We start from the raw sequence: 12,495 nt of genomic DNA on the forward strand, positions 1-12,495 counted from the left end.
TTTCTTTCCTTTTTGTTATTTTGTATAACACTTTCATAAAGGTTACAGGAGTCTTTTTTCTTGTGTCACCCCGGCATCTACTACCAGTCTGTGGTCACAGAACAGGCACAAGCGCTTTCAGCTAAAGAAGGATAAGAACCATACTGAATGTAGAAAGGGTTTAAGTAAGAGTGCTGGGATTTGTCCATATAGAACATCAAAAAAAAAAAATTATATATATATATATATATATATATATATATATATATATATATATATATATATATATATATATATATATATATATATAAATTGACCACATATTAGTGTTCCTATTCTGAGAGCTCTCATAACCAACCATTTCTGAAGCTGCTGATATGATCAAATCTTTCGAATGTTACACACAATGGAGTTTGCCTGATGAGAAATTAAGAACAGCTCCTGCTCCTATATTATGTGCTTCATTAAAATAAGTTAATTAGCTTTTTGGAAACATACTTGCACAGCAGTCTAATGTCAATGCATTTATGAAGTTGTCAAAATGTTTAAAATTGATTGTTTAAATTTTCTTAAAGGGATATTTGTTCTACAATATGAACAAATTTACAAAGATGAACAAACATTAAAAAAAATAATAATAAGCACGTACAGCTCCCTCTATTTCTCACTAGGCTATTTGATCTATTTTTTTACCCCGATATTTTAGAGTCCCAGAGGTGTGAATGGACTAGGAAGAAAAATATATATAGATATATATACTTTTCAACAATCGCTGCAATGATCTATCTTACAAAAGATATTTAACAATCTGACAGCTTTCCAACAAAATTGCACTTCCCTCCATTCAAAATTCCGTTTGCCTCCAATTATGGTCGTCTTACGTGTTGTTAATGAATGGAAGCTCAGCCTTTCTATCCGCCCGTTCTCTCTAATAGCAGACCTTTACATGGGGTGTATTAGAAACAACTGAAATGACTCAAACACAAAAGGAAAAATATGAACGCATCTCCGAGATGGGAGACAATTTCTTAAAAAATCTCCCATATTAATTCTTCATTTTATAGCCTTCTGAGCTCATATCAAACGTCACCATCTTCTCACTTCCTGCCCCGAGACACAAACCAGGGGAATATCTTCTCATAGTTGCCATTTCCCGGCACATGAAGTCCGTTGGGCCGTGGGCATGGCGCTGAAGGTCTCGGCGGTGAAGATATGGATGAACAGTTCTGGTCAGAACAGACTATTGAGTCAAGAGAGAGGTTTTAGCTGGTGGAATATCTGATCCAAGTAAAACCTCTGTAAGAAGTCCACAAGCAGAACTAGGGTTCTACCCGAAAACCGCCAGATCCTGCCAAACACGGGGGGAGAGGAGCACGGGGAGCGCCAGTCTGGGATGATCAAATCACGTAGCCAATACGTGAAACTGCAACAAATTCAGGAATTAGTGATAAAGATATTCGGCTCTCAACGAGACTGGGTACAGTCATGGACTGAAGGAAGCTCTTTGATTGTGTCACATTATATTTTCCTTATCTGGTCAAACAAACAAAATCATGCAAGTTTCCAAGTAAATCAGATCTCTCCATTTTCAAGCCTAATCTCCTGAAGAGAGAAGAGCTGGACAGTTACATTATATCAATATAGGAACAGAAACCATACATCTGAAGGAATATATATGGGATATACAGATACTGAGTACGTTTGTTGTAAGCGTGTTGAGTTGATTTGTTTGGATTTGTTCTGGGTTTTGCTGTAGCCATGCTGCGGGTCTGTGGGCGTTGAGGGCGGCGGGCAGATCCTGGCGCATCACTCCGGTGGGCACATTTGAAGGTCACATTCAGGGGAGGCAGGGAGAAGCATTTGAGCTCGGGAGAGGCCGGTCTGAATCTGGAGTCCTTAGCCCAGGTACCACTGCACATAAGGGAGAAAAGCAACAGTCAGAACCAATACAAATAAAATTTCCCTGGAGAAAAAGACATAGCAGGTGAAAGAGCAATTCACTTTCAGTAGTGGTATGTACAGATTCAACCACACAACAATCAAGAACGTTCTACCTTGCACTCACTCACACTGGCATCGTCTTGTGTCACTCAAGTCACTCTACACTGGTCACTAGCAGGCGTTCCTAACTTTCCTGTTTTGTTTACTTCTAGTGACCATTAATAATTTTTAAACTTTTTAAGCTGTACCCTAATAGGATTATCCATCCATTATCTCTAGCCGCTTTATCCTGTTCTACAGGGTCGCAGGCAAGCTGGAGCCTATCCCAGCTGACTACGGGCGAAAGGCGGGGTACACCCTGGACAAGTCGCCAGGTCATCACAGGGCTGACACATAGACACAGACAACCATTCACACTCACATTCACACCTACGCTCAATTTAGAGTCACCAGTTAACCTAACCTGCATGTCTTTGGACTGTGGGGGAAACCGGAGCACCCGGAGGAAACCCACGCGGACACGGGGAGAACATGCAAACTCCGCACAGAAAGGCCCTCGCCGGCCACGGGGATCGAACCCGGACCTTCTTGCTGTGAGGCGACAGCGCTAACCACTACACCACCGTGCCGCCCCTCTAATAGGATTACAAGTTCTGAAAACCTACACAGATCATAATAGTCTACTTATGTAATGTGTTAAAATAGTGTAAGGGCTTAAACTGGAGTCTGGATGTTTACTACACACGACTGTCTCAGCTCACCTGTCTGTGCTCACTCGTTTATTCTCCTGCTCTCTGTATCCAGCTGTTCGTCTTCTCTTTTCCTCTCCCTTCCTCTTTCTTCATTTCATTTTTCTTTCCTCTCATCTCATTAGCTTTTACCTTTCCTCATTTCCTCTCGTCTTGTCATTTACTCCTCTCCTTTTGTTCTCTCTCCTTTCCTTTCATTTTCTCTGGTCCTCATTTCCCCTTCACTCCTCTCCTCTCTTTTGCGTTCTTGTTCTCTGATCTCCTTTTCTCTTCTTGCATCTTCTCCCCTCTTCTCCTTTCCTCCTCTTTAACCCTCTCTATTCCTCTCCTCTTCCTTCCTGTACTTTTACCTCTGATTCTGTCTCCTTTTTTTCCTCATCTCTTCATTTCCTTTTTTCTTCTTTCTTTTCCTCCTCTCTTTTATTTTCCTTTTCTCGTCTCCTTTCTTTTATTTTTCTCATTCTCTTCATTTCCTCTTCTCTCCTCTGTTCCTTTCCTTTCCTCTCTTTTTCTCTCCTCTGTTTGGCATTTCCTTCTGCCCTGAGCTCCTTCAGCCTGAATCCTCTGCAGAAGCAGGAAGTAACCTGTTTCATGAGCACTAGTGGAGTTTAGTGTCCAGCTCTCTGCTCTCTCTAATCCTTCAGTGAAATAGGCTTATTGATCGCCCTGCTCTATTGTTCATGTTTCCAGAGAGTGAGCAAAGTGCCCCCCTCCTTCTCCCTCATGGTCCTTCGCTCCAATCTCCCATCCCCTCCCCTCATCCTCCAAGTTCAAGTTCATTCTGGTGTTACATCATGTCTGGTTGCCAAGGACGACCAGACACCCATATACGTGACTATCATTAACAACTCTGTAGATCTTCGTATACTTCTTACTCGTTCTCTCGTTCTCTTAAATCACACTTTCCCCACACTTTTACTCCCTTTTATCACTGTTCTGTTCCATTCTGATCCACCTTCGCAAAACAAGTGCACACACAATACCGATTCAGAAACCTCTCTCTTTCTCTCTCATTCTCCCTCCCATCCCTTCTACACACCATCATGCTATATCCACCAATCAGGACACAGGATTAATTAGGCATTTAAACTTTATGCCCAATGAGAGTAAAGATAAGAGCTCATTTTGGACAGCATTACATCACTGAAGCAAACTATACACATGTGCCTGAGCTTTCCCAAACCATTCTGGGCTTTTAAATCCGTACTTGTTATTTAATGTACAATATTGTCAATGATTTATCATTTTCATAGCTTTATAGCTATTTTTTAATGCTTATAGAATAATCAATGTGATTTATCACAAATACTTTTATAACAATGTCTCATCTCATCTCATTATCTCTAGCCGCTTTATCCTTCTACAGGGTCGCAGGCAAGCTGGAGCCTATCCCAGCTGACTACGGGCGAAAGGCGGGGTACACCCTGGACAAGTCGCCAGGTCATCACAGGGCTGACACATAGACACAGACAACCATTCACACTCACATTCACACCTACGCTCAATTTAGAGTCACCAGTTAACCTAACCTGCATGTCTTTGGACTGTGGGGGAAACCGGAGCACCCGGAGGAAACCCACGCGGACACGGGGAGAACATGCAAACTCCACACAGAAAGGCCCTCGCCGGCCCCGGGGCTCGAACCCAGGACCTTCTTGCTGTGAGGCGACAGCGCTAACCACTACACCACCGTGCCGCCCTTTATAACAATGTGATACGCTTTTTTGAATTGTATATGTTGCCTTGTGAGGCGGCACGGTGGTGTAGTGGTTAGCGCTGTCGCCTCACAGCAAGAAGGTCCTGGGTTCGAGCCCCGGGGCCGGCGAGGGCCTTTCTGTGCGGAGTTTGCATGTTCTCCCCGTGTCCGCGTGGGTTTCCTCCGGGTGCTCCGGTTTCCCCCACAGTCCAAAGACATGCAGGTTAGGTTAACTGGTGACTCTAAATTGACCGTAGGTGTGAATGTGAGTGTGAATGGTTGTCTGTGTCTATGTGTCAGCCCTGTGATGACCTGGCGACTTGTCCAGGGTGTACCCCGCCTTTCGCCCGTAGTCAGCTGGGATAGGCTCCAGCTTGCCTGCGACCCTGTAGAAGGATAAAGCGGCTAGAGATAATGTGATGTGTGATGTGTGATGTTGCCTTGTTAGTGTTTAATATTAAATACATATTACATATTTAAACTGGGGGGCGGCACGGTGGTGTAGTGGTTAGCGCTGTCGCCTCACAGCAAGAAGGTCCGGGTTCGAGCCCCGTGGCTGGCGAGGGCCTTTCTGTGCGGAGTTTGCATGTTCTCCCCGTGTCCGCGTGGGTTTCCTCCGGGTGCTCCGGTTTCCCCCACAGTCCAAAGACATGCAGGTTAGGTTAACTGGTGACTCTAAATTGACCGTAGGTGTGAATGTGAGTGTGAATGGTTGTCTGTGTCTATGTGTCAGCCCTGTGATGACCTGGCGACTTGTCCAGGGTGTACCCCGCCTTTCGCCTGTAGTCAGCTAGGATAGGCTCCAGCTTGCCTGCGACCCTGTAGAACAGGATAAGTGGTTACAGATAATGGATAGATGGATAAATGTAAAAAATCTCTTTCACTGCTAAAATGTCAAGCTACACTTGTATCTGTAATATTTTTCTTAACATAGGATATCCTTTAGGATAGGCTCCAGCTTGCCTGCGACCCTGTAGAACAGGATAAAGCAGCTAGAGATGATGAGATGAGATGAGATATTTAAACTGATACTTATTCGACTTTGACTAGGTGTCTTGTGAATGTTCAGAACAGGTTCATGACCGTTAACAAATCTTAAATAACTTGAAATATATGAGTTAATCTTCTCTTCTGCCTCGTTATTTCAATACGTACTTTCTAAAATATTTTGAAAGCCAACATTTAATAAAATGACAATCAAATGCTGCTGTAATGTATGGTTCCAGCAGGCTGTAAATACCCTCCATCACGTAAACACACACATTTGCACCACATAGACTCATAACTTGTTTAAATCCAATGGCTGGCCATGAGTGCAGTGAAGAAACTGGAAGGTTAGTTTTTAATCAATAGAACTTGCTGACATGGGACTTTTGCTCTCAGGCTCACTGCAGCTTCCTTGCGTCTTTGTCTACGTCTGCTTTCAAACTTTTCTTCCATTCCATCCCTCCTTTCCTCCCTCCCTCCCTCCCTCCTTCTTATTCTTGTCCTGAGAAGACTTCTGGAGATGAGCGTTTGCAGGCAGAGAGAAAAGGGAGAAAGAGGGGAGGGGGACTGAATAAGGATATAAGGTCGTCTCCCATATTTCCCCTGTAAGTGTGCAGACAGTGGAGTCGTGTTACAGTGTGGTGTGCTGTGCTGACAGGTAGAATTTAGTCAGCAGATGTGCAGGGGAGAGAGAGAGAGAGAGAGAGAGAGAGAGAAGCGTTGCAAATGGTGTGAATGCTGTCCCATTATGATGAGATTTGTCTGTCTTTTTGTAAGACTAACACTTGCAACATGATCAAAGTCAAAGCACAGAAGAACATAAAAACTGCCAAGTGCCAACGTTTAACTTTTAAAACACATTCCCACAAAGATCACTGTGGTGGAGCGAGCTACAGCTTAGTTGTACAACTTAATTGGTTTTACATCCATACAAGTGCACGCTCTGTGCCTCTTTCTCTCTCTCTGTGGTAGCAGCTCAGGCATATTGCCGTGATTAGGAGAGAGTATGTGGGAGCAGAAGCGAGAGTGAATCTCATGGCCACATGTGCAGTGCAGTGTGTGGTGTGGTGTGTATCACAGCCACAGGAATGCCGTGCTGGTACGCAAACCCCCCCAGCGCCCCCCCTCACTTCAACCAGCCCCCACCCCCTTCTCTTTCCAACATCCCACACTCACTTGATGGCTTCCATGTGTGTTGCAGTAGCCTTTTTTACTCAGATATTCCGTGATACTGGTGTAAAGAAGAGACTTCAATATTTCGGCTTTAGTAATTTACAGTGAACCAAACAAAGCCGACATGAAGCCGTGCCAGTGTGTGTTTTTACACTGCAAGCTGTCGGTCCACAATCAGAGGCCACATCATGGAGCATCGGCATCTATTGTGACATATCTACTGTATGCGATGGAAATATGAATACCCCGGGCATACCGATGTTGCTTTCAAAACAACAATGGGTGAACTAGAAGTGTGTTTGTTAGCCATGTACATTTATACCACTCTTCAAACACAAGCAAAGTTGCTGAGCATCATATGCAATGTGTAATCACTTCTGTGAAATAATTCAGATTTGATAGCGGTAACAGCTTCAATATATAGAACATGTTTGTATCCTTTAGCTGAGAGAGAGAGAAAATCAGGGTGAAAGGTAAGGAGGAAGAGAAAAGATGGAGAGACTCGTGCAAGCAACATGTTTGTGTGATTAGAAATATGTTGAGGAGAAAGTGAAGTGAAGTAGGAAGTGATTTGAGGCAGAAAGACGCACGGACCTTAGAAGCCATAAACAGAGACGTTTGAATACATGCTGGTCTCGGAAAGAAGAATGTCACGGTCAAAAGTGTCACACCCCTGTTCTACCGTGCCATCACACCCCTGTTCTACCGTGCCGGCTGATCCTGAGGCGGAACAACACAGACCCCCGTTCCGCATTTTTTATACAGAAAACGTTTTATACAGAACACGAGCTGGAATAAAGGCATTCGATTCTCACCTTGAACAGGCTGTGTAAATGGGGCTAGAAATGCATTATGCTGCTGACCTGAGACCAGTTTCAAGAGGTTTATGTCTCTTAAATCTGATTCCTTTCTGTACTCTGATACACCTGATTCAAGTGGTCAGGAAATGATGACACTATCAGGTGTTTTGGGGAAAACATGAAAACATTCACTGATAGGGCCTAGGATGGGATTTTTTTTCACCTGACTTCTATCTAACGCAAGTGTAGCATATGAACACATAATTGAAAAGAATGGAAAACCTGTAGACTGGCAACTCACTTATAATGAAAGCCTAAGGGGAGTTGTTAAATTCTGTTAAATGTATAATGTACACTACTACAGTGGTGCTTGAAAGTTTGTGAGCCCTTTAGAATTTTCTATATTTCTGCATAAATATGACCTAAAACATCATCAGATTTTCACATAAATCCTAAAAGTAGATAAAGAGAACCCAGTTAAACAAATGAGACAAAAATATGATACTTGGTAATTTATTTATTGAGGAAAATTATCCAATATTACATATCTGTGAGTGGCAAAAGTATGTGAACCTCTAGGATTAGCAGTTAATTTGAAGGTGAAATTAGAGTCAGGTGTTTTCAATCAATGGGATGGCAATCAGGTGTGAGTGGGCACCCCGTTTTATTTAAAGAACAGGGATCTATCAAAGTCTGATCTTCACAACACATGTTTGTGGAAGTGTATCATGGCACGAACAAAGGAGATTGCTGAGGACCTCAGAAAAAGCGTTGTTCATGCTCATCAGGCTGGAAAAGGATACAAAACCATCTCTAAAGAGTTTGGACTCCACCAATCCACAGTCAGACAGATTGTGTACAAATGGAGGAAATTCAAGACCATTGTTACCCTCCCCAGGAGTGGTCGACCAACAAAGATCACTCCAAGAGCAAGGTGTGTAATAGTCGCCAAGGTCCCAAAAGACCCCAGGGTAACTTCTAAGCAACTGAAGGCCTCTCTTACAATGGCTAATGTTAATGTTCATGAGTCCACCATCAGCGGAACACTGAACAACAATGGTGTGCATGGCAGGGTTGCAAGGAGAAAGTCATTGCTCTCCAAAAAGAACATTGCTGCTCGTCTGCAGTTTGCTAAAGATCACGTGGACAAGACAGAAGGCGCTTGGAAAAATGTTTTGTGGACGGATGAGACCAAAATAGAATTTTTTGGTTTAAATGAAAAGCGTTATGTTTGGAGAAAGGAAAACACTGCATTCCAGCATAAGAGCCTTATCCCATCTGTGAAACATGGTGGTGGTAGTATCATGGTTTGGGCCTGTTTTGCCGCATCTGGGCCAGGACGGCTCACCATCATTGATGGAACAATGAATTCTGAATTATACCAGCGAATTCTAAAGGAAAATGTCAGGACATCTGTCCATGAACTGAATCTCAAGAGAAGGTGGGTCATGCAGCAAGACAACGACCTTAAGCGCACAAGTCGTTCTACCAAAGAATGGTTAACAAAGAATAAAGTTAATGTTTTGGAATGGCCAAGTCAACATCCTGACCTTAATCCAATTGAAATGTTGTGGAAGGACCTGAAGCGAGCAGTTCATGTGAGGAAACCCACCAACATCCCAGAGTTGAAGCTGTTCTGTACGGAGGAACGGGCTAAAATTCCTCCAAGCCGGTGTGCAGGACTGATCAACAGTTACCGGAAACGTTTAGCTGCAGTTCTTGCTGCACAAGGGGGTCACACCAGATACTGAAAGCAAAGGTTCATATACTTTTGCCACTCACAGATATGTAATATTGGACCATTTTCCTCAATAAATAAATGACCAAGTATAATATTTTTGTCTCATTTGTTTAATTGGGTTCTCTTTATCTACTGTACTTTTAGGACTTGTGTGAAAATCTGATGATGTTTTAGGTCATATTTATGCAGAAATATAGAAAATTCTAAAGGATTCACAAACTTTCAAGCAACACTGTACACCTTTAAAGTGCTGATGACACGTTTTTGACATCTTTGGTGATGTTTTATAACATAAAAAGTAATTCCCGATGATCCATATATTAATTCACGAAGGCGCCTATTTTACAAGTTATGATGATAAATGCGGCTATTTGAGCAAATTTGACGGGGCTGCAGCACCCAGGAGACGAAGGAGGAGGAGGAGCTATATGACGTCAGCGAAAGAACCTTCCTCCTCACTTACCAGTTTGTTGTTGATGCGACAGGTGTTCAGTTTATCATTATTAGTATTTTTATTAGAAATTATTATACATTATTATATATATAGTTATTATGCCTTCGCGTTGTGTTGCCGGCTTTTGCTCCAAAACCCACAAGGATGGGGTAAGTTTATTCAAGTTTCCCAGAGATCCCGAGCTGCATGCGAAGTGGGTGAAGCAAGTCAGGCGCACTCGTGACAAGTGGAAGCCCTCACCAACATCCGTCCTGTGGTCTGAACACTTCGATTTGGATTGTTTTGACACCTTTCCCAGCTTAAAAGAATCTCTTGGGTGTTCAGTTCAGCACAAACGTGTGTTACTACCATCAGCAGTGCCTACACAGTGTTGCCAGATTGGGAGGTTTCCTGCCCAGTTGGGCGGTTTCAAGTGCATTTTGGTGGGTTTTGAACATATTTTGGGCTGGAAAACGTCAGCAGTATCTGGCAACAGATCTGGAAACAGATACTGCTGACGTTTTCCAGCCCAAAATATGTTCAAAACCCACCAAAATGCACTTGAAACCGCCCAACTGGGCGGGAAACCTCCCAATCTGGCAACACTGCCAGTATTCCGGAGGGGGTCTACTAGTAGCTATGCCGGATCCAAAGAAGACAGTCCTCCTGTCAGAACATGTGTTGTGAAATGACATAAGATAAAGGTACGTAGAGCTATAGATTCTACATGATAATCATAAATGTAATCATAAAGTCGGCGTGATATCAGTCATGTATTTGCTTGTGAAAGCTTGCGGCTTTCATGTAACTGCCGCCTAGCAACGAGAGGCAAAGGGTAAAGAGGGTAGGCTATCATAGATTCTATTCAGAAGAGATCAACACAATTCTAGACTCCCAGAAGAGGAAGAGCTAGCACTAGAGAGTTCACTGGCGTTTTCATGCGCCATTTCCATTGAGTAGAACCAGAGTAGAACAGCCAGTGAATCGCAGCGTGTTCTTCCGCTGACGTCACAACATGGCCGCGAGCCACGGACCCAGTTTTCTTGCGCTGTGCAATTAAAAGTTGGATATTTGCGTAACAACAGCTTCTTTTCACGTAATTATAATAGAAATCTAACATGTTTGTCATGTTGTATAGTTTATTTAAGAAATTGCATAGAGTCATGTTCGTGTCATCAGCCCTTTAAACTAAGAATGTCTTGCCAAAGCTCTTCTTTCAGGGCCGTATTCAGAGTTGACGAGTATGAAAAGGTATGGCAATATTTATGCAGGGAAAGTAGTGCATATTCAATACTTGTGTATTTGTGCACATACTTATTTGTCTGTGTGTGCCATTCAGAGAATGCAGATTTTTCTTAAGTATCAGAGACAGGGTTTTTCAATATCGTCTAGACTACTGCCTTTAAACATAAGCACTTGCCTTGAAAAAAAATCATGGATTGAAAATGCAGAATGTAGAAGGATAGTGTTTCTTTTTGCTTTGCGGTTGAATGTAATATGATGTAACATAAAAGCAAGAGACAATTTATAAATGAAATGAATAGCCTTAGCTGTAACTATGACATCAATCACTGTGAATTAGGTTTGATTTAACAATATGGCTTCCACCCTCGTAAATCCTCACCTTGGAACAATCCTTTAAGCTTAAGTGATACATGACTTTAGTTCTGGACCTGGATGGTTTACATGATTCAACACATGAGATAATTATGAAGCTCAACATTTTATTATGAGCCGTACTACTAATCTTTACACTTCTGCATCGCTGTAACTCACACCATGAAGTGCGCTGTTGTGTGGGACGACTGAGCTAAACCTGATCTGTGGTGTAGGTCAGACAGACTGAGTTGTCTGAAGTATGGTAGGACAGTAAAGGACAGGAAGCTTAGGGGGTCTAGCAAAGTACTCAGCTCTCATATACAGCACCGTTCTGTTGCAGCTATGGAGAAAGAACACAAGGCATTGCGGAAATAAAAAGCAGGACCACATGGCTGAGACAGTGTCCACAGTAACCTGGAGTCTTTACCATTTACTAGGCGAGAGAAAGAGTGAAGGCGAGCCAGAGAGAGATAAAGATGTAACAAACCACAGTGAGCTCCTCTGCATTGCCTGGTTTCCACACACACTAAAGAGAAGCAGGGGAAGCTTTTGTGCGGTTTCATAATTATAGCCTTTCTCCACAACCCCCCCACCACCACCACCACCATACTGCTGGGCCTGAAACCACTGTCCCTCTATTCTCTTATCCTTCCCTCTCCTCTTTTATCTTCTGGTCTCTTCTAAACACTCTTTGACCTGCCACAGCCGACCTCCTACTCTCCTGCCGCAGTGCCTGTGTAGTGTGTGACTGTTTGAGCAGGGTGAGTGCCGCGCCCCATGCGAGGGAGACTAGATGAGGGTCAGGGCCTCCCTCCGCAGTTGTAGGATGGATAGAAGGAGAAAAACCTCTCTCTCTTCTTCCATCATCATCATTCTCTCTCTAGCTTGCTCTTTTGCTCTGCCTCTAGAGGCTGGAAATCATGGGGAAACCAGCATGAAGGATTCCTTCAGTGTGAGTGCTGTTTGAACAGCAGAAAGAAACATCCACACTGAGACGGTACACAGATAAAACCAATATGTGTGTGAATGTGTTCACTGGTTAACGTTGTTTTTTTTTTTCCAAGGATTATGGTTTTTGGAGTGGTGGAAAAATTCACTGCGAGCCTGAGGTGAACTTCCATGATAGCAATCAGTACAAACAAGCAACGTATTGTTCTGACTGTCTGATCTACAACTGGAACTGGTTGCAATGGACAGGCAACTGTAGTGTTCAGCCACAAACGTGTCCTGAATAAAAGCCAAGCCTTCAAGGTGAAAGCTGTTTTAATCAAAGAGAGGGGGAAGGGAGGACATATGGGACATTTATCCATCCATCCATCCATCCATCCATCCATCCATCTATCTATCAGCCATTCATAAACTTAAATCAAAAAAGAGGAGTGAATTAAAGGAATAGA

At 43.1% G+C, this 12,495-nt stretch overlaps 1 protein-coding gene across 1 annotated transcript in view; it reads right to left on the reverse strand.

Moving 5' to 3' along the window:
- Nucleotides 1–301: 301 nt before the first annotated feature.
- nfia (nuclear factor I/A) overlaps nt 302–12,495 on the reverse strand; it is a 207,356-nt gene continuing 195,162 nt past the window's right edge. The window contains exon 11 of the mRNA XM_060941338.1: nt 302–1,890. Coding sequence (XP_060797321.1) covers nt 1,876–1,890 — 15 coding nt within the window. The 3' untranslated portion in view covers nt 302–1,875. The remainder of the gene's footprint in view (nt 1,891–12,495) is intronic.

This window comes from Neoarius graeffei, chromosome 15, assembly GCF_027579695.1.
Source record: "Neoarius graeffei isolate fNeoGra1 chromosome 15, fNeoGra1.pri, whole genome shotgun sequence".
Classification (NCBI taxonomy): Eukaryota; Metazoa; Chordata; class Actinopteri; order Siluriformes; family Ariidae; genus Neoarius; species Neoarius graeffei.